Source organism: Pseudochaenichthys georgianus, chromosome 3, assembly GCF_902827115.2.
Source record: "Pseudochaenichthys georgianus chromosome 3, fPseGeo1.2, whole genome shotgun sequence".
In the NCBI taxonomy this organism is placed as follows: domain Eukaryota; kingdom Metazoa; phylum Chordata; class Actinopteri; order Perciformes; family Channichthyidae; genus Pseudochaenichthys; species Pseudochaenichthys georgianus.
The window spans coordinates 17,980,507-18,002,760 of NC_047505.1; the positions used below are offsets into that span (position 1 = coordinate 17,980,507).

The 22,254-nt window shown below is 39.4% G+C and overlaps 1 protein-coding gene across 1 annotated transcript; it reads left to right on the plus strand.

Moving 5' to 3' along the window:
- The first annotated feature begins 1,252 nt into the window (after positions 1–1,252).
- On the plus strand, positions 1,253–20,202 carry LOC117443805 (receptor for retinol uptake stra6-like). Its single transcript, XM_034079649.1, has 17 exons — positions 1,253–1,353; positions 1,708–1,774; positions 4,740–4,825; positions 4,915–5,054; positions 5,195–5,361; positions 6,262–6,369; positions 6,840–6,907; positions 7,226–7,305; positions 7,477–7,538; positions 7,643–7,805; positions 7,893–7,968; positions 16,113–16,246; positions 16,508–16,625; positions 16,727–16,828; positions 17,544–17,707; positions 17,797–17,934; positions 19,943–20,202. The coding sequence occupies exons 1-17, from the start codon at positions 1,253–1,255 to the stop codon at positions 20,200–20,202; spliced, it is 2,034 nt and encodes a 677-aa protein (XP_033935540.1).
- Positions 20,203–22,254: the final 2,052 nt, after the last annotated feature.

Here is a 22,254-nt window from a genome sequence, read left to right on the forward strand (position 1 = left end):
ACCATCCACATTCTCATGTTGGCCTTTCCTAAGCTCTCTTCACACAAAGGTTGCCCCTGTTTAAATCAGAGATTTTCATCTTATTATAAGATTAGTCTCTCTAGTAACAGGCGGAGCGAGGCAAACAGGTTAAAACCACGTTGCATTGCCTAATCTTACCAAGAGTGCTTTATTTCAACATGAAAACAACACATATATAACATTCAAATGTATCAAACATCATTCTTGTGATGATGAAATTAGTTTTTAACTTTTGTTTGGGTAGTTTGAATTCATCAGCAAAAACAGGAAAATGTTCATGTAGGCACAAAAAGAGAGATCAGTATTCATGACATTTAGGCATACTGTAAACCAAAACGTTCTTAGATTAAATATATTTAAACAAGGCTGCAATTAGTGATATATAATCTGCTGACTGATTTTGTATCTATTAATAAATTACATTTTTGGTTTGTAAAATGTAAGAAAAGTGCCATCACAATAACTGAGAGCACAAATGGACACATCTACAATGTATCACAACTAAAAAGTAAATCAATAAACTAAATCCTGACATATGTAAAGCTGAAATAATATGGTGTTTAAGCATGAGCAATAGTTTACTGGCAATTATCCAAATAATTGCCTATTCATTTTGTGTCCATTGACTAATCAAAGCTGCAGAGGTGGGAAGTAACTAAGTACATTAACCTAAGTACAATTTTGAGATACTTGCACTTTCCTTGAGTATTTACACTTTCTGTTACTTTGTACTTCTACTCCACTACAATCCAGAGGTAAATGGTGTACTTTTACTCCACTACATGTATTTAATACCTTTACTTACTTTACAGATTTGGATAAATTATGTGAAATATAATCAACACTTAAGTCTTTATTTATTTGTGTTCCCTCAGTAGTAGTACAAAGTGGCATCAAAATCAAATATTTTGAAGTTGAATTATAAAGCCAGGATTATAAAGATTAACTTCCCCATCAAAGAAAAACAAAATCACTTAAAAAAGGACCTTTTAAGTTGATTCCTGAATTTCTATTACAGGCTGTATTATTGAGCCTCTCCCTCCTCACACTCCCCCCTGTGCAGCTGTTAATCTGCTGTTGAGCTCTCTGTTGACCTGGAATGTTTCTGGGTGTTTTGTCCAAACTGTCCCGACACGTTTCAGCACCAGCAGGTCGCTGAGCGAGGGTTCCTGGATCCTCTGGATCTTTAATCATCCCGCTGCATCCTGTTTGACTCGACTGAACAGCGGCCATGAATACCAGCAAGGTGGAATTTCAGCCTTTTGAATATTCTTATTATGATTATTCAGACTGGTACTCAAACAACGCAGAGCCAACCCAACCCCCCAAAGAGTGAGTATAAAACCTGAAGATAAAAAAGAGTAGAACTGATGGTGTCAAAGGGTTGTTTGGTGATTTTGTGCTGCAAAAGGTTAAATGTCTTGTAATTGGAACATTTTCAGAGATGCAATCATATACATTTAAAGATATAGATTATATGTACATATACCCATCAATCGCAATTACATTTATCAATTGGGAAAATCATAAAACTGTGGCACTATTTTGGCAGTAGCAACATTTGGACTTAGACATTTAAGCAATTGAAATTATAAGTGTCTCTTGTTTTAAGTATTTGCATGTGTGCCATATCCGCAAATAATTCAGCTTTTACTTAATTTCAATGTGTTTTGCGTTTTTTATCAGAGTTTTATTGCCATGTGACCCCACAGCGGAAGACAGGCTCTTCCACATATGCATGCTGTCGATATCTGTAAGTATATTGCACATCTGCTTAGTGTTGGTGTATTATAGTGCTGGTTCCCAACCGTTTAGTGTTGTGACCCTTTATAGCCAAATAAATAAACTATTGAAGTATGCAATTAAAACAGAGATATCAAAATTGGAAAAGGAAAATGCCCCATCATTTGGCCATAATGTATTTCACAGTTAATCAGAACGTTGTATAGCAACACATTAGCCTCAGACAGCTTACAAAGTGGCTGGCTCTGCTCTGTTAGCACAAACATTAAATGAGCAAACCATAAAACAACTCTAGAAAACAAAGAGTTTAGGTTTTGTTCTAAAGTTTTTGCATCCTGCTTCCTTTGATTCAGGCAGACATTTCATTTAATGATGTTTGCCATATTTTGTACTTAGCCATTTAGAAGTGAGGGCCGCTTTACCTTGGTCAGAACATTTCTCATACTGCACGCATAGGACATTGACCGATTTCCCTGTTCAGAAAATAATGTGGAATACTGGGTCACTGCAGCAAAAATAACAAGGCATCGTAGTCTGAAGTATCCTTTTTGCAAAATGAGTTTCTGATGCACGTTCTCATGTCTGATTGGTCGCTTTATTAAAACTTCCAATTGCATTTTCAAAGCTGCTTTGCTTTGTTATATCGTGAATTGGATTTAATGAGATACTGTAGCAGGAAAAAGCTATATATAGCACTAATTAAAAAGAAACACAAATAAGTTCACAATATGTACCTAAAGGAGGAAGAGTAAAGTATGACTTAGAGAGGTGGTTTTGAGAATTGGAATTTTTTCCAATACTTTGGCGAATCAGCTGTTGACTTTAGGCGCGTTCACACCGCAGTACTTTTCCCACTTTAGTTCATGAGAACTCTTTAGTTCTCATGAACTAAAGAGTTCTCATGAACTAAGTACAGATCGCGTTCACACCGGAATAAGTCCCTGGGGGTGGATTAGGCAAATGAAGCCGCTGACGTCAATTCTTCTTCTTCTGCTTTGGGTTTACTGACAGGCCGCAAACAACTTCACGGCGTATAGAGAGGCGAAGTCCCTCCCTTTCCGGGGGACCTCCATGGGACCTTATTTCGGAAAAGTTATGCATTCAAGTCAATGGAGAGAGAAAGATTATCTTTTGATCCCGTTTGAATTGTGCCACGAATTACACATATGATGTTTGTCAATTTAAAAGATAATTATACAAGTCAAAAAAATATAAATGTGTCGTAAAACTATGAAGTAACACTTTTTTGTGTGAAACTGCTCAATGAACTACATCTCCCGTCTCGCACCACACACCAAGATGGCCGTCACGTTGGCACATTTCACTTCTTTCTTTCAGAATGAGGTGAAAAGTATTAAACGAGGTTACAATCACTACAAGTCTGGGCATGTTGAGAGCTGTACATACACAAAAGGGGAGTTAGTCGGTTCGTAAGAGCCAGCATGCGGGACCGGGATTCTGGGATTTGTAGTCTTTCTCGTTGCGTATTTTTCATCGTCTTATATTTCAACAGTTTTACGACAAACGGTGACTTTTTTTGACATGGAAATTATTATTTAAGATTGACAAACATCATATTACGAATGAAACACGAATTACACCTAATGATGTTTGTCAATTTAAAAGATAATTTTGCAAGTAAAAAAAAAAAAATGTGTCGTAAAACTGTGAAGTAACACATTTGTTTGTGTGAAACGCTCAATGAACTACATCTCTGGTCTCGCAGAACAACACACGTCACCAAGATGGCCGTCACCAAACATTTGACAAATGGGAAAATCATCCAATAGAAAATGCTCACAATGAGTTTTGCAAACGCATCCTACAGGTTCACAGGAGAACAACTAACAACGCCTGCAGAGCGGAATTAGGCACATTTCCATTATTAATACAAATCCAGAAACGATTAATTAAATATTGGCTACATCTAAAATAAAGTGACCCCCACTCCTACCCTGCAGCATCAAGAGATGAATAAGAGTCCCCTCTCTCAGCTGGTCCTGACACTCTGTTCACAAACCGGTTTAAACTGTGATCAGGGCCAGGCTGAGCCCACATCTATTAGAATCAACCAAATGATAACAAAACACACACAAAACGACCTCACTTATTGGAACACTAAATCCCAAACACAAAGTAAAATGCAATGCTATCTGGCCCTAAAAAGACAGTACACTGTGGCAGCCTACCTGAGCACAGTGACTGATGTTAAACACAGGAAGTTGTTTGTACAGACTGAGTGCTCACAGCCTAGAGAGAGAGACACACAGGGACACAGAGAGAGAGACACAGCCTGGCCTTAGAAACAGGCAGGTACAAGAAAACATGGCTGCCAAAAGAGGAGCGATCATGCCAACAGTGTGGAGGAACTGCTGTGGGGACAGAGCAGCACTTCCTCACACAACGCCCAACTTTTGAACCGGTACGGAAACAATTCTTCCCAAAACTCAACCATAAGCATCCTCAAATATTTAAAAATGAAAATCTAAAAATACTTCTCGGGGAATATAAAGAGAGCTGCATTGTTGCAGGACAGTTTGTCTCTGCCTGCCACAGTCTGAGGGAACCGGAATGAGCAGATACACCAGGTCTCACATCTTATGTATATATATCATATTCTATTTTGTATTCATGTATTATATGAATGAAATGAATCTGTATTCCTTGTAAAAAAACCAGTTTGTTTATAACTGTTCATTTGTTTATTTGTATGTATTTTTGTATAGATGTTACAACTATACATAGCTTTGGCAATACTGTATGTAAATATGGTCATGCTAATAAAGCTTTTGAATTGAAAATTGAATTGACTGGCTTCAGTAGAAGCTGCTGGGACTCCCAGACAAAATTCAGCAGTAGCTAATCAAGACAAATGTTTTAAGTGTTTACAAAAACAGGTTATCCAGTATTAAAGTTAATCACATGTTTTTCTTTAAGCATTATAAAGTCTTAATGAATTGTGTGTGTCCCTGTAGCTGGTGGTCATGTTAATCCTGGCAGCTCTCTCCAGGAAAAACAGATTATGCCAAGGTTTCACAAGAGGATCGTCCTCCATCTTCAGGTGAATTTGGGAGGTCTGGACATAAATAGGACTTTAGACTGCAGGTTTTGTTTACTTTGATGTTAAGGTTCGTGTTTATGTTCACACAGTCCTGCCAACTTCCTGGACCAGACTCAGCACAAAGGCTTGGTCATGGCTGTTTTTGGGCTGTTGTTCAGCAAGCTGTCAATGCTGGTGATCGCCCCGGACCCTCTGCCTTTCTCCAAAGATACTCCACAGGAGATTAAAGGTGGACATTTTTATGTTTGACTCAAAGCAACTCAGACTGGACTTTGCGCCATCTTTTTTGTTTGTTCAATATCGGGTAACCCATGGGAGGCAACACATCAGGGAATAACACATCCTCTTCTTATGCCCCTTGATTTTCAGAGTACATGAAGGTAATTGCCATCTTCTACTACCCCATCCTGTATTATCCTCTAATGGTCTGTTGCACTCTGCAGCATAAAGCAGGTTATGTGTTCGGGACGCTTCTCTCCTTCAGTCATTTCGCGGTCCTCGTATGGCAGAAGTTCGACTGTCCAAAGACTCCAGAGGTGAGACACCAACAACAACATGTTTATTTTTCAACACTGTAGTTTTATATTGACATTTTCATTAATGATTTAACTGGACTGGAATGTCTGCCATAGACTAACCCCGTGAATTTAAGGGCCTTCGTTACATTGATTTACAAATTGAAACAAAATCCAATATTGCCAGCAGTGCTGCCCCTTGATTTCCATTACCAATAGGATTTATTACAATCAGAGCTGTTTTAGTTCAAGCTAAACTTCTGATGTTTGCAACTTTACATTGCCTCACGGTTTATAAGATCGTTGAACCCCTAGTTTACATCGAATTATACACAATTAAACAAACTAAAGCTGTTTTTTAATTGCATTAGATTATTTTTTTGGGCCACTTGGGGGCAGCAGTCTAAGCTTTACATTTTATGGTATCGTATATTACCGTAAATGATGTTATTTTATAGTACATTTAGCCAACAGTAACCTTTTTACACACCGCACAAACACAAAGAAATCTACTTAGACCCATATTACAATCCACCTTTGCTCTACTTTTAGCTCTTTTATTTTGGTCTCCCAAATCCCCCAACAAATACATCTAGACTAAGTTTGTTCTGTTTGCTGATCGGTGTTGTTTGAATGAAAATAGCTACCTCTAACAGCGGAAAACAACTTTAATAAGAGCTTGGAGACTAAAATAAAACAGTAAAGTTGCAGTTTGTTAACCAACACTAAAACACAACGAGGCTGGTGATATGTATTTGTGGTGACAGAGCTACAGGCAGAATAACTTTCATGTTTCACTTTACATTTAAAATATTGTTCATATAAAAATATGGATTAGCCTACTGCAGCTTTAATCTGTCTGTGCAATAATTTAAAGAACAGATTACCTCGAACAACCTCTCTTTATTTCTCTCCTCACAGATCTATACATACTATGCTTTGCTTGCAAGTCTTCCCCAGTTGGCCTGCTTCGCATATATCTGTGTCCAGTTTATTTTGCTCTTCGTCAAAGGACCAAAGACTGACGAGGTGAGAACTAAATCTGACAATACAAAAATAGTATTTGTCCTTTATGTAAACATTCAACATTTGCCTGTATATATGTGTATCCTATGTGAAAATGCCAACATGTAAACTAATCTCAGGCTCATGGTCAAACTGAGGAAAGAACCTGAATTTCAACAATGTAAAACATAACCATGATTACTGTAAGCAGCTTGAGTGGAACAGTGTGGGTTTAAATCAGCTTCCTTGAGCAGATTATGACGAGGGTTGTGATATTTTCTCCCTTTCAAACAAAAAATACAACAGAGTTTTTGTTTAACAATGGCTTTAATCTGTCTGCGGTTTATTTCTAATGATTTTAAAGGGAAATTGTTGTGGCCTGGAAAGAATCTGTAAAACACTAAGCTGGTCTTCTTTTATAATGTTTACAACAAAGGAATAGTGTTTTTTATCTTCGAATTGGGATCATTTGATTACAACGTGTTTGTTCACAGGACCTTGACAGCAGCTATTACACCGACTATGTGAAATCCCTTCTAAAAAAAAAGTCCTCAAATGCCAGGTAAATGGAGATAAAGCAGACATCAATAATAATATAAGAATATAACATTTAAAGTACCTTTATTACATATTGAGAATGGTTAACCACGTAACTTGATTTTGGTTGTACACACAGATTATTTTCTTGTAAATACTGAGTTTTTTCTAGCAGTTACGACTCAAACCAATATCCAAGTGGTTTTCTCGTAAATATATGACTTTATTCTCGGGAGATATGTGTTTCTTCCAGGAATCCCTCCCCCCCAGCTCCCTAATTGTTTGACGCACAATGTCCTTAATGCTCCATCGGAAAAATAAGGTACATTTTGTCCTGTTGTAGCTCTTCATCTGCGGACAAACCAACACTGGCAGAGAGAATACTGAAGGTGCCAAAGAGTTATATTTATATGCCAGAAAAAGGTGTGTACACCCTTACATGATGAGCTCCTGTTTGTCATATTAGCCATTTTCTAATTAAGTCATACTCTGTTGTAAGTTGACACCATCATTTAAAGTGTTGTCCTATAATGATTCTAAAATGTCTGTGACTGAAATAAGCTCAACTGTGACGGAAGTTTTTTTGTCTTTCAGTTTTTAGATTTCCACTACAACTGGCCATATCGACATTTGTTGCCCTTGTGGCAATATATCATGTACGTTTTCAACAAACCATCATCATGATCTTGCATTTTAAACATAATAAAGCTTTGCTGGAGCATGAATTAATAGTGTGTAAGGGAATGTGTTTATCTTTCAGGTTGCATTGTTGTTGGTGGTCTTGGTGGTCCCCATCCTCCACATTGTCCGTGCTGGTATTGATGAAAACATTGCCTTTCTGTTACTTGGGTTTGGGATTGTTCTGTCAGACGACAGGATGGAGGTCGTCCAAATTGTAACATTTTATACTTGGTTACTTGAAGGTATGTGGTGCTGCTTTTTTTTTTATGGGAGTGTATTGTTATAAAAATACGCGATTTATTTTTATTTTCTACCATGCTGTTTTTCAGTGTGCTACCTCTGTGCAATGACCCTCTCTTGTCTGGTCAGTCTTGTCATGCTCATGAGGTCCATGATACTTCACAGGTACGTGCACTAAAACCTTGGGGTTCATCCATTGCCTATCAACCTGGTCAGAGGCAGGACCATAGTTTGAGCTGCTTGGTAAATGAACCAAAATTCATATTTTAGAGCAGTTGGTTAATTCACGTGCCACTTGGGGGCAGTTCAACAAACCCACTAATGGTAAAATGTATATTCAATTTATAAAGTTGAAATTGTGCTTTTATCTGTCAACCCTTTAAACTATAAAATGAGATTTGTATATTACAAACAAAAACAAAACGCAACAAAAAAAATTAAAACTGCGGTCACAGACGTGCACGCAGTTGTGGGCGGGCCTTCGCGTCCGAGCGCCTGTAGGGGAGGGTCGCTGGTCGTCCCGGCGTCAAGCAGATGCACGCGTGTCCTCCGAAATGAGCCTTTCGTAATTTCTCAAACGTTCGTGTCCCGGACTGCATCTTCCCCATAATACTCGGGCATGCATGTGAGTGGTGGAGGAGGGGGTGGTGGAGGAGGGGGTGGTGGAGATGCAGGGCCTTCAGCAGGGCCTTCCAACAATTCTGCAGCAAGCTGCTCCCTGACAGTCTTCTGGGTGTGTGGCTTTGTCCTGCTGCATCTAACAAATGTGGAAAAACAAAGAGATTAGATTAATTCACTGGCTTATACTTATAGGATAATATTGGACTATAAATAAATAATATTACACCAAATAAATAAGTAAACACATGTATATATTCATTCACTGGCCATTCATTTAGAAAATGTAACTCCAAAAAGACAAGTAAAACTATTTAGCATTTTGCCTAATCATTCCTGTAGCTTCTTGGCTAAGCTAGCACTGTGACGCAGTTCCACCAAACACATAAGTAATATATAAAAACAGAGAGATTACATACCTTTCCCGTGGTGGAAGTTCAACATCCGAGTCACTACTGCCCGGATCCAGGTCTGGCTGGAGGAGATCTTCATCATCCGACGAAGAGTCATTTGGTATGATCAAAGCCCCGCTATCGTCAGCTAGCATCTCTAGCACCTGCTCGCCTCGGTGGTGAAGCTCTCCCTTCTGGCTGCGTAATGCGTAATGGAGCGGGTCGTAGTTTATACTACGCAGGATCATATCTTTGGAACCCATTGGTCGATTTGGGTGATTGACACCTTTTCTGAACCGTTGGAGCCAATAGAATCGAGTGACATTTAGTAAGTCCCGCTAAACACTTACGTCAAGTAGAGAGAGGTTTGCGTAAACAGCACGTGAGACAGCATTAGCTCGGGACTGCAAAACTTTATACCTACTCTGCTGCCATGAATGTAATGATAGATTATCAGGAACAATTCTAAAGTGACTAAGAGACATTGGATTAACCATAAGCAGCGTTTTTATTCCCTTGAACAAGAGCTTTGATCACAAAACAGCAACGGTAAGACATACTTATTGTTATGGTTTTGAAAACTGTTGTTTTTTTTCTTCTCTGTTCTGGCTGATAGCTCAGTGAGTTTGTGTCCTACAGTGATGATACTTATAACAAAAATAATCTGTGGAGTATCAGCTTTCAGATGATATGTAGTTTGTGCAGAAAACATTAAGTTTTAAAGGTCGTTTTTGCTAGTTAGCACCGGAAGTAGCATCTGCCCGTTTTAGCTAAGGGCTAATGCTAACGCTTCTTGTGAGACTTTTGTTTTGTTTCGGTAAAAATAGTTCTTATCGTCAGTTAGCTGAGATTCTTCTCTTTAATCTGGTATAACACATTAATAGGTTTTTAAATATTAAGATGCTCTGAGACACAGTGTCGTGGGAAAAAAAAACAGGGTCCCCGCCGGCTTAACAGGTTAACCGTGGCGTGCGGTGCAGTGGGTTGTGCAGACGTTCTGCCCTTGACTGTTTGTTTACTCAATAAACGCATCTCCTCTTGATATTGGGCCATGTATGTTCTATACCAGTGGAGTTTGCTTTTTGTTGTTGTGTTTATTGATCAAAAAGCAAACCTTCAATACAGCTGTTATGTGGTCAAGGTAAGTAAAGTAATAATTGAAGCTGTGTATTGGTTAATATTAGCGTATGACTTAAAATGAAAACACAACAGCATTTCACAAAACGCTACAGCATTTCACAAAACGCCTCAGCATTTCAGAAAACACCACAGCATTTCACATTGGACGGAAAGGGTATTCCGTAGGGAGAACACTTCTTGTTTATGATTGGACAGAGCCAGCCAGACAGCACTGCTGTGATTGGTTGTTTTTGCTGCCAGTGAAGAAATGACGCTTCGTGATTGGTCAACGTCCGACAGCGCAATATGTCCCAACCGGTCCCTCCCAACACATCAGCCGTTAGCACACACTCAGAGCTCACAGCTCCTCATATCTGTTCAGAAACTGGACAAAAGTTAAATATGTACAAACCACAGATGGCGAATACAGTCGCTACTTTATTTATGTCTGTATGACGTTGTTGTGAGTGTGGACGGAGCAGCTACAGGTTAGTTTAGCCTGATGGATCCGATTCCATTCTGAAAACACGCATTTTAAAAGCTTTTCGCCTGCCGTCTTGTCTGCAGACTTGTCAAAGCATTAATTCATGGTTTTTACTAACCGTTATCAGTATTAGTTACTTCGGCATCACTTTGAAACGTGTATTACAATTAAATCACTGTCAAATATGTTCATGTTGTTGTAGTTGGTATCTCCTATAGGATTTACATGGAGATACTTCCCGCCCCCTCTCCAGCGCGTCTTGTTTGAATGACAGGAGCAAACACAGCTGACAGCCGCGGTGAAACTCAAGCGATTAGAGCGATGCGAATATTGGGTAAGGCAAGGCAAGGCAAGTTTATTTATAGAGCACTTTTCAACTCAAGGCAATTCAAAGTGCTTTACAAAAAAAAAAATGAAAGACATTAAGCATTAAAAAAGAAAAGCTAATCAAATAAACATTAAGGAAAAATACATGGATAAAAGTTACAGTGCAGTCTAAAATATAAATAGTTCAATTAAACATTACAAGAAAAAGTACATGGATAAAAGTTACAGTGCAGTTTAAGATATGAACAGTTCAATTGAAAGCAGCGACAAAAAGAAAAGTCTTCAGCCTGGATTTAAAAGTAGTCAGAGTTGCAGCGGACCTGCAGGTTTCTGGGAGTTTGTTCCAGATATTTGGAGCATAATAACTGAACGCTGCTTCTTCATGTTTAGTTCTGACTCTGGGGACAGAAAGCTGACCAGTCCCTGAAGACCTGAGAGATCTGGATGGTTCATAGTTTAGCAGGAGGTCAGTAATGTATTTTGGGCCTAAACCATTCAGTGCTTTATAAACCAGCAGCAGTATTTTGAAATCTATTCTTTGACACACAGGAAGCCAGTGTAAAGACTTCAGAACAGGAGTGATGTGATCCACTTTCTTAGTGTTAGTGAGGACTCGAGCAGCGGCGTTCTGAATCAGCTGCAGCTTTCTAATAGATTTTTTAGTGAGACCTGTGAAGACACCATTGCAGTAGTCGAGTCTACTGAAGATAAAGGCATGGACAAGTTTTTCCAAATCCTGCTGTGACATTAGTCTTTTAATCCTAGATATGTTCTTTAGGTGATAGTAGGCTTATTTAGTAACTGGGTAGTCTACCATAGTATTTACATGGAGATAAGCCCCTTAAAAACCATGAATTAATAAAGCATTAATTCTGTGTTTACTCCTGTGATTCAAAAAAGACGCTGGAGAGGGGGCGGGCCGGATCTCCATGTAAATCGGAATCGGATCGATCAGGCTAAACTAACCTGTAGCTGCTCCGTCCACACTCACAACAACATCATACAGACATAAATAAAGCAGCGACTGTATTCACCATGACATAGACAGTCTGTGTTTTGCATATCTTTAACTTTTGTCCAGTTTCTGAACAGATATGAGGAGCTGTGAGCTCTGAGTGTGTGCTAACAGCTAACGGCTGATGTGTTGGTCCAATCACGAAGTCATTTCTTGATTGGCAGCAAAAACAACCAATCACAGCAGTGCTTCTCTGGCTGGCTCTGTCCACAAACAATATCACAAACAATAAGTGTTCTCCCTAAGGAATACCCTTTCCGTCCAATGTGAAATGCTGCAGTGTTTTGTGAAATGTTGCGGTGTTTTGTGAAATGCTGTGGCGTTTTGTGAAATGCTGTGGTGTTTTGTGAAATGCTGCGGCGTTTTGTGAAATGCTGTTGTGTTTTCTGAAATGCTGTGGCGTTTTGTGAAATGCTGTTGTGTTTTGTGAAATGCTGTTGTGTTTTGTGAAATTCTGTTGTGTTTTGTGAAATGCTGTGGTTTCATGCACTTCAGGGCCACCGTACAATAGAGATGTTTTTATTTTAAAGTAAATTGAGATGGAACATAGTAAAAACATGTAAATTCTAATGTCCGCCTAAAAAAAAAACATTACTTATAGTGAAAACCACCCTTGAATGATGAGTTTAGTAGACTAAAAGCTTTAGGAATCCAAATTATAACATATAATAAGTACCCTGTATCAAGATTGATGCAAAACAAGTGAAATTTGACCTTTTTAAGAGAGGTTTAGAAAAATAAAGTCCACCTCACCTCTGGGTAATTTGGGAACCATCAGTTCCATTTGAACGTTTTCACTGTAAAAATCATTTTATTACTTTGTATTATCACTATAGGTATTCATTCCATCCAAATACAACTGTTGTGAAAAAATAAATAAAATAAAAATAAAACATACTCTGTTATCGTCTTAGGCCCCACGGACCCGTAATCGCGTCATTTTCAGGAAACAACGTCTAAGGAAGCTTAATATTTAATAAACTATGAATATTTTATATCCATAGAATGGGAAAAAAACTAATTTAACTGATCTTTTTCATTTATTTTTTCACAAAAAACACACAATGCTAACAGTGAGCCTCTGAATTAGCCCCGAGCGAAAAATGCTAACCTATTACTGCACCGAAAATCACTCCTAGCTCCCTTATTACTTATCCTAGCTCCACATCAAACACATTGTTTATGACCGCAAGGAGACACAGAATCTAACGGTGCCCACCTCAACACTAAAAGATACAAACTAGCGAGGTTACCAACAAAAACGTACATCAAAACAAGTGGCGCTAGGTATTAGCATTAGCACTGCACACACCCACCGCGTGTTCCAATGAAAAGCATACATATATATAAATAAAGTATAAAGTATAGGTCAACACATTTCAGTATAACACACCAATTGCGATATTACTCACGTTTGACCGTGGAGCAGGGTTTCTATGTACCGAGAAGTGGGTAGTTTAATGAGTCTGTTGACGACAAAACCTCCGCGCACACAGACAGCCAAGGCAAGCTACCTGAATGAAGTCTCTCCCTAAACCGGAAATACCGGAAATGTGACATCCGGTTTGTCATTCACAATAAAGTTTTTCAAAATAAAGGTACATTTAATATTGACGTATCAAATTGATTCAAATGTCTTACACAACACATGTATCGAGACAATAAATGAACTGTTTATATAGTCGATCAACACTGTGTATGTTACTCATTACAGGATAATCACATGGCACTAAATCAGACCGGCTGTTCTCCTCTGTTTACATCCTGCTGGTTTAAATTATGTGTTCTATAGGCTCTGTGCACACGATTGAGTTGAGTAGTGAGCCATTCGTTTTTTTTTCGTGGTGAGATGTCTGCTGAGAGGTCCTTGTATACCTCGCTGACTTTGAGGACATCTGGGTCTGGCAGCTCCCCCCGCACGGCCTTGTAACGTGTACTCCTTTGAACACAGCTACATACAATTACTTAGGACAATATATATTACCTTACACCGTCAGCAACTGTAAACTGCTTTGGCATAGTGGAAATGAACACCATGTCACTCACTCTGCCTGGTTTCACACACTATTAATTACACAAAAGAATTGTCAATTTAATTGAAAAGGTCGTTGATGCAATATACTAAATCAGCTCTTGGCACAAAGGAAATACTCATTAAATCATGGATTGGCTGTGAACACATACTGTTCTATTGTATTGCATAGAAAGATGTGTTACTGTTGTGCTTGTAGTGGAAATACTGTTTGTAGTCGTAGATAGAAAAACAAAGATGGAAAACATTTCACCATACATTGTTTAGGAGTTTTATATGTATTGGGTGTTTATGGTTAATGTGGGAAATTAATAAGCAGAGCTGTTGCTGGTAAATTTGTGTGCCATCATAATAGTAATGTTTATACAGCGTTTCGTGAATATCTGGAAAACTATATGCGAGTAGTTTGGAGTCATTTGAGACATGTAAATCGTCAAAAATGGTACATTCTCTGTTAGCTTACGTTCGCCCCGATTGAGCTAGCAACTATTTTATTCGCAATTTAACATGATATTGGATATGGGCTTAACTTGTCCTGGACTGGAATTTTCCCGATCTTTTCCCGAGGAGGTGTTTGCGAAAAAGCGCTTAAAATGCATGAATAACACATTTTTCAAAATGGCCGACTTTCTGGGGGGCGGGGCTAATGGAAGCTATTTTGAAATATGTCCGCAATTCCATCAGTAATGTCTGTGGCAAGATTGGGGTAGTTTGGAGAAACTATATGTGACTATCGCACAATAGGGGGCGCTACTGAGCTGGTGTACAAAAATGTACATTTTTTTTGTACAGTCTGGAAAAAGACGTGGGTTGTGACGTGTGTTCCAAGTTTTGCGTCCGAAAGTCATTTTAGCGATTTTGTGGCATTTAAATCGTCAAAATTGGTACATGTTCCATTAGCTTACGAGCTCCCCGTTTGAGCAGTCGACTATTCATTCGCAATTTAGCATCACATTGGATATGGGCTGATCTTGTCCTGGTTTGAAATTTTGGACATATTTTGGACATATTTCAAAATGGCCGACTTCATGGGGGGCGGAGATAATGGAAGCCATTTTGAAATATGTCCGCATTTCCATGAGGAATCTCTGTGCCAAGTTTCGGGTAGTTCGAAGAAACTATATTTGACTACCGCACAATAGGGGGCGCTACTGAGACATATTTGCTAAAACGTCCGATTTTTTTCTACAGTCTGGAAAAGGTTGTGGGCTGTGACATGCGTTCCGAATTTAAAGGCCGTAACTAATTTTCTCCCCTACTTATGGCTCGGTACATTTTTTAACCCTTCGATTTCGAGAAAAAACTGAATAGGACACGCCCACATTTTTCATTGGTTGCGACCCTTTAAATCTCAGTTTATACTCACCCTGCCAGTATGTCTATGACAATATCTTTTTTTTTAGTCCATCGGTTCTTGAGATATAAATTAGTTGTGTTTTTGGCGCCCCCTATTGTTCGAAATGAACATTGTTTGTTGTGCCTATTCCCCAAGACACACTGAAGCTATCCACCGAAATCTGTGATATTTAGATACATTTTGGATGAATTGTGAGCATTTATGTGTAGGCCACACCCTTTTGCTAATACGTTTTGATTGATGTCGGCCACATTTTTCCACACCTCGTGCTCATTTTGTACGGTAATGTGTCTGCCCCTCCATTGATGCTGTGCACTTAGTTTGGTTTGGAAAATCAAGAAATTGGAATTTAAGTTAATATTTCAATGTTTTTCACATTATGCTAATTTAAAAAAATCAAAGTAGGCGGAGCTTCGGGATATGAGAGGATAATATGTAGAGCTGCTCCACCCGGATAAGTGTGCAAAATGTCAGGTCCGTCAGACTTACGCTGCGACTTTGTACATTTTTCGAAACACTGAATTTACACAGGTGGCGCTAGAGAGCAAGTTGAAAAATGTTCTCCCATCGAATCCAGAATGTTAACATTTTCACCGGTCCTGGCGGCGTTGCCAAATGTCGCTACATGAATAGTGTCGTAACCCCCTCAAAAACAGGTCGAAAGTGCAGAACCGGTAACAGAAGAATAATAATACTGACGATTTCAATAGGTCTTTGCACTACGTGCTCAGGCCCTAATAAAAATATGGCTTGGTGTCAAATAAGTGCATGTGTTATGTTATAAAGCTAGAGAAAAAAAACAAAGGCAAAATATAGACAGCGGTTTCATGGGTATTTAAAATAGCCCTGTATTTGTTTGACCCATACATCGATACATCCATCCATACCCCAAACGTTACGATTGAGATTAGGTTCTCATGCCTTTTGGTCTGGACCTAATTTATCACTTGCTTTCCATTTTTCAGGTCAAATCTGAAAGGATTGTATAAGGGAGACGTTTACAGCATCTATAACAGCCAGAAGACCATCCGTCCTTCGAAACCTGGCATTGTCTGCTGGATGGGTTTGACCGGATACCAGGCTGCGATCGTCTGCCTCGGTAAAGCTCAAAAACACATTAACATCTTCACTGATTTTCACCTTATTGAAGGACAATGCTTGATGCCGTGCTTCCTCAAACACTCACTATAGAGCACCACATCTGGATTCATCCATATTTACTCAACATATATGTAATATGATTTAAAAACATGGTTATAAGTTGGATGATTTGCAAAGACTGTCTTTGGTCTTTAATGCTTTGAAAATGAATTTTGGATACTGGTCTTATATTGGCCTGTTTCTGTGTTTTTATTTACAGGTATGGTGATTCAGACTGTAGTGTTTTTCATCTGCTTCTTGTTCCTGGTGTTTTTGATCATTATCCCTGTTTTTTACGGTCATAATATCATCGCTTTCGAAATTGCTGGAAAGTCATGGTGAGCCGGCAACGTTTCATTTAGCGCTATTTGAATGTTATCATTAATGATCAAAACACTTATTACCTTTAATTTCTATATTTTCATTTGTTCTGTCTCAGGCCGGGTTGGGTCACACTGATCCTTGTTACAGCGCTTCAACATGTGACTGCGAAGTTTGCGTTCATCAAAAAAGATGCTGGTACGAGAGACTTGAACAACAGGTATGTGAAGCTTCTTAATGATGTATGTTGATTAGGCAATTGACAGGTAACTTTGGTATTTTTGGGCCACCACTGTCAATGTTGATTCAATAAAGTGCCACTGAAAGGATCAGATTGATCAAAATAAGTGTCTGAGATTATCATGGCTAGGACCATTACTGTACCTTCCACTAGAACCAGTCTGATTGTTAGAGTTTCTAATCAAAGCCTCTAGGAAGTGCACTGGATATTTAAGTAGTGTTTTCCGTGTCAGTCTGGGACTTTATTGGGCCCTACCCTAATTCAAACTGAAAGTTTTAAACTGTGCTAAAAGCCAAACCTATTTACCCTCTCCATTCATTTGACTGAGCCAAGTCTGGCTGTGTCGGAGTGGATATGTGGCGAGGCTTAACAAAAACGCAAGAATGCATGCTCTATGGGCCCAATAATCTAGATGATCCGGGTATTTTGGTTCTCTTGAGTCATGCCATTTTGGCTTTATGCACCACTGAGCAACTTTCAAAGGAATTAATTGGAACACAACTCAAACACTTTATCCAGTTCTCTTAATACATCCATGTTCTAACCAAGTCTAATTCAAGGATAAGTCTTATACTGTTATACTGGAATCTTGCGTCACATCCACATTGTTTAAATAGTGTTCCCCTTTACCTGTATAAAGAAAATAAAGGCAACCATCTTTATGATTTCTGAATTTACTTGGGGGTATTTGCAGAGAGAGTTTGTTCCTCTTGACTTATCTGCTGTTCCTGATCAACATCATGATGGGACTGGTAGCTGCAATTTGGAGAATGGTGATAACAGCTTTGTACAACATCATCCATCTTGGTCGTATTGACATCAGTCTTCTTCACCGAACTGCAGAGTCCTACGACCCAGGTATCATCTTTGATTGTTTTTTAACAGTTTGAGAGATTTGAAAATGTAAAAGTTTTAAGCCACATTCTGTAAACTTTGATGCATTCCAGCCTACCGATACTACGCCCACTTCCTGAAGGTGGAGGTCAGCCAGTCACACCCGGTGATGAAGGCTTTCTGTGGCCTGCTGCTGGACATGATGGTGGAGGGAGGCAGAGCTGGACAGAAAATAAGAGACGCAGAGGAAGGTAGAGACCTTGAAAAATCACACACATATATAATACATATCCTCTTCACCAACATTCACCCCCTTTGTTACTTTAAGTCTTCAATTAATCTTTTCATATAATGTAATCTATACTCCTGAAAAAGGACAAAGATCCGCTAAACCTGTGTTCTAGATTTAGATGCAGAATTGCTAGCCAAGATTTTAGATATACACCTAGACAGCAGGGTTTCCGCTAGGATTTTTTCTCGCCGGTCAAATGTCCGGGCAGAATTTATTTTACCGGACTAATTTGAAACTTACCGGTCATATTTCAATAATAATAATAATAGTTGTGTAGCAGAGTTTCCGTTAGCAGGTAATTACCGGACTATGAGCAGATATGCTTCAGTTTAAAACTCAGTTCACGGGGCTCATTTGTATATTGCTTCAGTTTATAATCGTAACGGATCGAAAAATTCTGATTCATTTTTCAATAAATGATTCCACAAACAACAAACAACATAATTATTACATTCAAACAAACTACTTGTAGTAGATAACGTACATTATTCAGAAGTTTACATCAACTTTGAATAATAACACGGGAGAAACGGATCCTCTCTTTCCCTCCCTCTCTCTCCTGACAGCACGTCAGTTTCTCATGCAGCTCCTGCAGCCCGCTAAACAGAGGGCGGGGCTTCAGGTGATTATGCAGAGCTGCGTGTCTCGGTCAGACTCAGCAGCTGATCTGATCTCTCTCTCGCTCCGGTTACACTTCACTCGCGTTTATGTCCATATCGATCAGATCCAGCTCTCCTAATCGGCCTTTATAGAGAGCACCGATCAAACTATTAAGAGTGAATATCGGCCGATAATGACCGGCGGCCGATCGATCGGAGCCTCCCTAATTATTACCAGACATTTTGACCGTCAGGTTTTGAATTTACCGGTTTTTTATAAATGTTACCAGCTAAAAACCGGTAATTACCGGCTAACGGAAACCCTGCTAGACAGGGATTAGGGTTAGGTTCAGTGCTTCAACCCATAACATTTTGGGATCAAAGAGGTTTTATAAAAATAGACATTTGTTTGTCATTCTTCAACCTTCATATCATGCTATCCCAGCATTCCTGTATAAAATGCTCCAGTACTTATATTCGTTGATGAATCGAAAGCGTTCGATCGGGTTGAGTAGGACTTTTACTTTCTGACCGTATCAAGATTTTGGATTAGACCCAAATGTCATATTTTAGATGAAATTACTTTATGCATCGATGTGATTATGTTCCTTTAGGTACCACCAGACAAGGATGTCTTCTCTGTCCACTCCTTTCCAAAGTGTTGTCATGCTGTTTACAATTTCTTCCTTTCTTTAGTAGGGAGAAGGAACATAAAGTGTCATTATATGCTGATGATTTAGTATTGTCCATTTCCAACCTTTCAGGTTTAATTCCCGATATTAGGTCTGTTTTCATTTCATTTCATTTCAAACCTTTATTTATTCCGATTGGTCCCATTGAGATCATAGATCTCTTTTTCAAGGGAGACCTGCAGCATATAGATTCCACATGAAACATAAAACAATAAAGGACATTATACATTATATTTACAGGATACATAGTTATAGACATTTACAAGTGCCCATTGTATCAGCAAGCATTTCATTTAGCCTAGCTTTAAAAACATGCAGAGGAATGAGATTGCTCAGTTTCAATTCTTGCTGAAGATTGTTCCAAGCAAGTGGAGCTGCGCACATAAAAGCTGTCTTACCGAAGACAGTCCTTGCTCTTGGCACATCTAACAAGACTACATCATGTGACCTCAGACAATAGCTGCTTGCAACTCTCTGTTTAAGAAAGTTGAATCTCCCATGGTTTCCCAGGCGCCTCCTAAAACTGTTTATTGAACATGAAAAGAAGAACAATATGATACGTTTTGTAAGATTTTCAAAACATACAAACAGCTGTACAGAAACATGCATTATATTCACTCATTCCATAGTCCGGTGTCTCGTTCTGTCCTGACTGCCTGCTCCTCCATGCTTTCAGGGATTCAGGTGAACATGCCAAACAAGGCTACAAGCCGTCGGAGGATTCAATGTCGCTGGCAACTGGTGTACACACTGGTCAACAACCCATCCCTGCTGGGCTCCAGGAAGCACTTCCAGACACTGAAGACCTCAGAAATCACCTTGAACGGGACCCCCAACCGCAGCTCCAGTAAAGGCAGTAGGAAAGAGGCCGCTACGCCTGCCGCCGAGCCAGTCCAGTCCACTGAGGCACCAACAAACCAAGATAAAACTGAATGAAGTACCTTTATCTGCTTAGTGTGTTCCGCAGTATACTGCAGGCAAAATTTAATTTGGAAAGTATGCCGCTCAATAAAGATATATGTCATGAAGGGTCCCAAATAAAACATACTGAACAAAAATATAAATGCAACACTTGTTTTTGCTCCCATTTTTTCATGAGAGTGTGTGTGCAGTCCGCACACACACAAGACCGCAATTATGGCAGAAGCAAAAAAGCCCAAAATATATAGTTTTCACTCCGAGTGGTGATGATTATTTTTGTATCTATTCCAATTCAAAGTCCATCTGTCTCATCTGCAATGCGAGCGTGGCTTTATCGAAGAAGGGTCATTTAGGAGCGGCATTTCAAAACAGTGCACAAACGCTACGAGACGGAATTCCCTCCTCACGGAGCGTCCATACTACAGCTTCAAAAAAAGAAAAAAAGCTTGGAGCTGGGCGTGTCTGTAGCTTGGGGATTTTATTCAAGCAACACGACCAAGAACCAATCACATGAATCTCCCGCCCCCGACATACAAAGCAAAAACCCCCGGGGATTTTATGGGAGCAATATATATATAAACTCCCCAAACAGGCGAAAACCTACCAGTTTCACCCACTGTCTCTGCCACCTCCCTCCATGCCTGGTTCCTCCGGTTTGTATCCCGGTAGGTGAAGAGGGTCTGGTCATACAAAACCGGGTGATTTGCTACGGCGATAATTAGTTTCTCCTCCAACTTTTTTTGAAATATAGAAATGAACGGCGGGATATCTCTCCCAGCTTAGACGCGGTTTGATTGGCTACGGCTTGAGCTGTCAGATTTTCCGAAACGGGATTTGATTGGCTGGCGCTGGCTACTCCGGCGTCTCTGGCGGAGACAGACCGCTCTGCTACCCACAATTCAGTTCGGCGAAAAAGCGAGGCAACGTGACGTCACCCCATTCAAAGTGAATGGGCAGATTGGAGTTGTCGACGCTGTCGACGCTGTCGACGCTGTCGACGCTGTAGTGTGGACGGGCCGTTTCTGCCCTACGCTCCCAAAAGGGGAGGGGCCTGAAAGGACAGCTAAATGCACAGCAGTCCATTTTCACCAGGCCCAACAACAAGAGCAAGGCTGCTACCATAGCATCTTATCGTGTCAGTCACGTTCTTGCGAAACACATGAAGTCTTTCAAAGACGGCGAAGTTGTGAAAGAAGCATTCCTGGAGGCTGCCGACGCACTTTTTGGGGACACTAAAAATAACAGAAGCATTTCAACAGGTTTTTGATATAATAAAAACTCAAGTTGGATACCGTTATTAATCAGCTGTAAGTTTTAGTTTGTTTGAACTTATTCATTATAATTATTGTACACAATGGTATTAGAATGCAAACATTAAGATCTGTTCTGTTTAAATTGATTATAGTCTATCATCATTCAGGTTAAGAAACTAGTGTTGCTTGCATCCTATTTTAAAGGGATTTATTTTTAAACTCTACTAAAATGCATCAAATAAAGGCTTTGATTCTATACATTTTGTATTTTTTATTTCACTTTGGCAGCAGATTCCATAGCTTGAGCTTCAGATCTGAGTTGTCTTATTAGTAAGCCTAATGTATACTTTTGGAGCAACACTATTTTTATATAATGGCAAAGAAAGGGATCAGAGTCTTTTCTTTTGTTCCTGTGTCATATGTGGCAGCACTGTTCAATGTTTCTTGAAAACATTACCCACTGTAATTGACGTGTGAATAAACTCCAACTCTGTATCAACAACACCGTTGTGTAACTTCAGTTAAATACTTGTATGTGTGTAGATTAGAAAGAGGTAAGATAAAAGATCTGCAGTATTTTATGAAGTATTCATCTTACAAAGGTCAGTTTTATACAAGTAGAAGTGGGTATTTACCTGGTAGTAGGCTGTCAGTAATGGCTACACCTCTCTATTTGGACTGGTAGATCTCGGCAGACTGGCAACTTTAAAAGTAGCTCTCGGTTCAAAAAAGGGTTGGGCACCCCTGCCCTAACCCCACCACCACCATGGGCCACTCGATTCACAACATTGACATCAGAAAACCGCTCACCCAC

What these genes read in the sequence shown, in the direction of transcription:
- LOC117443805 (XM_034079649.1), top strand. Translation starts at nt 1,253, where the DNA reads ATGAATACCAGCAAGGTGGAATTTCAGCCTTTTGAATATTCTTATTAT. An exon ending in CCAACCCAACCCCCCAAAGA is followed by an intron (nt 1,354 to 1,707) that starts GTGAGTATAAAA and finishes GTTTTTTATCAG; the next exon opens with AGTTTTATTGCCATGTGACC. An exon ending in ACGAGAGACTTGAACAACAG is followed by an intron (nt 16,829 to 17,543) that starts GTATGTGAAGCT and finishes GGGTATTTGCAG; the next exon opens with AGAGAGTTTGTTCCTCTTGA.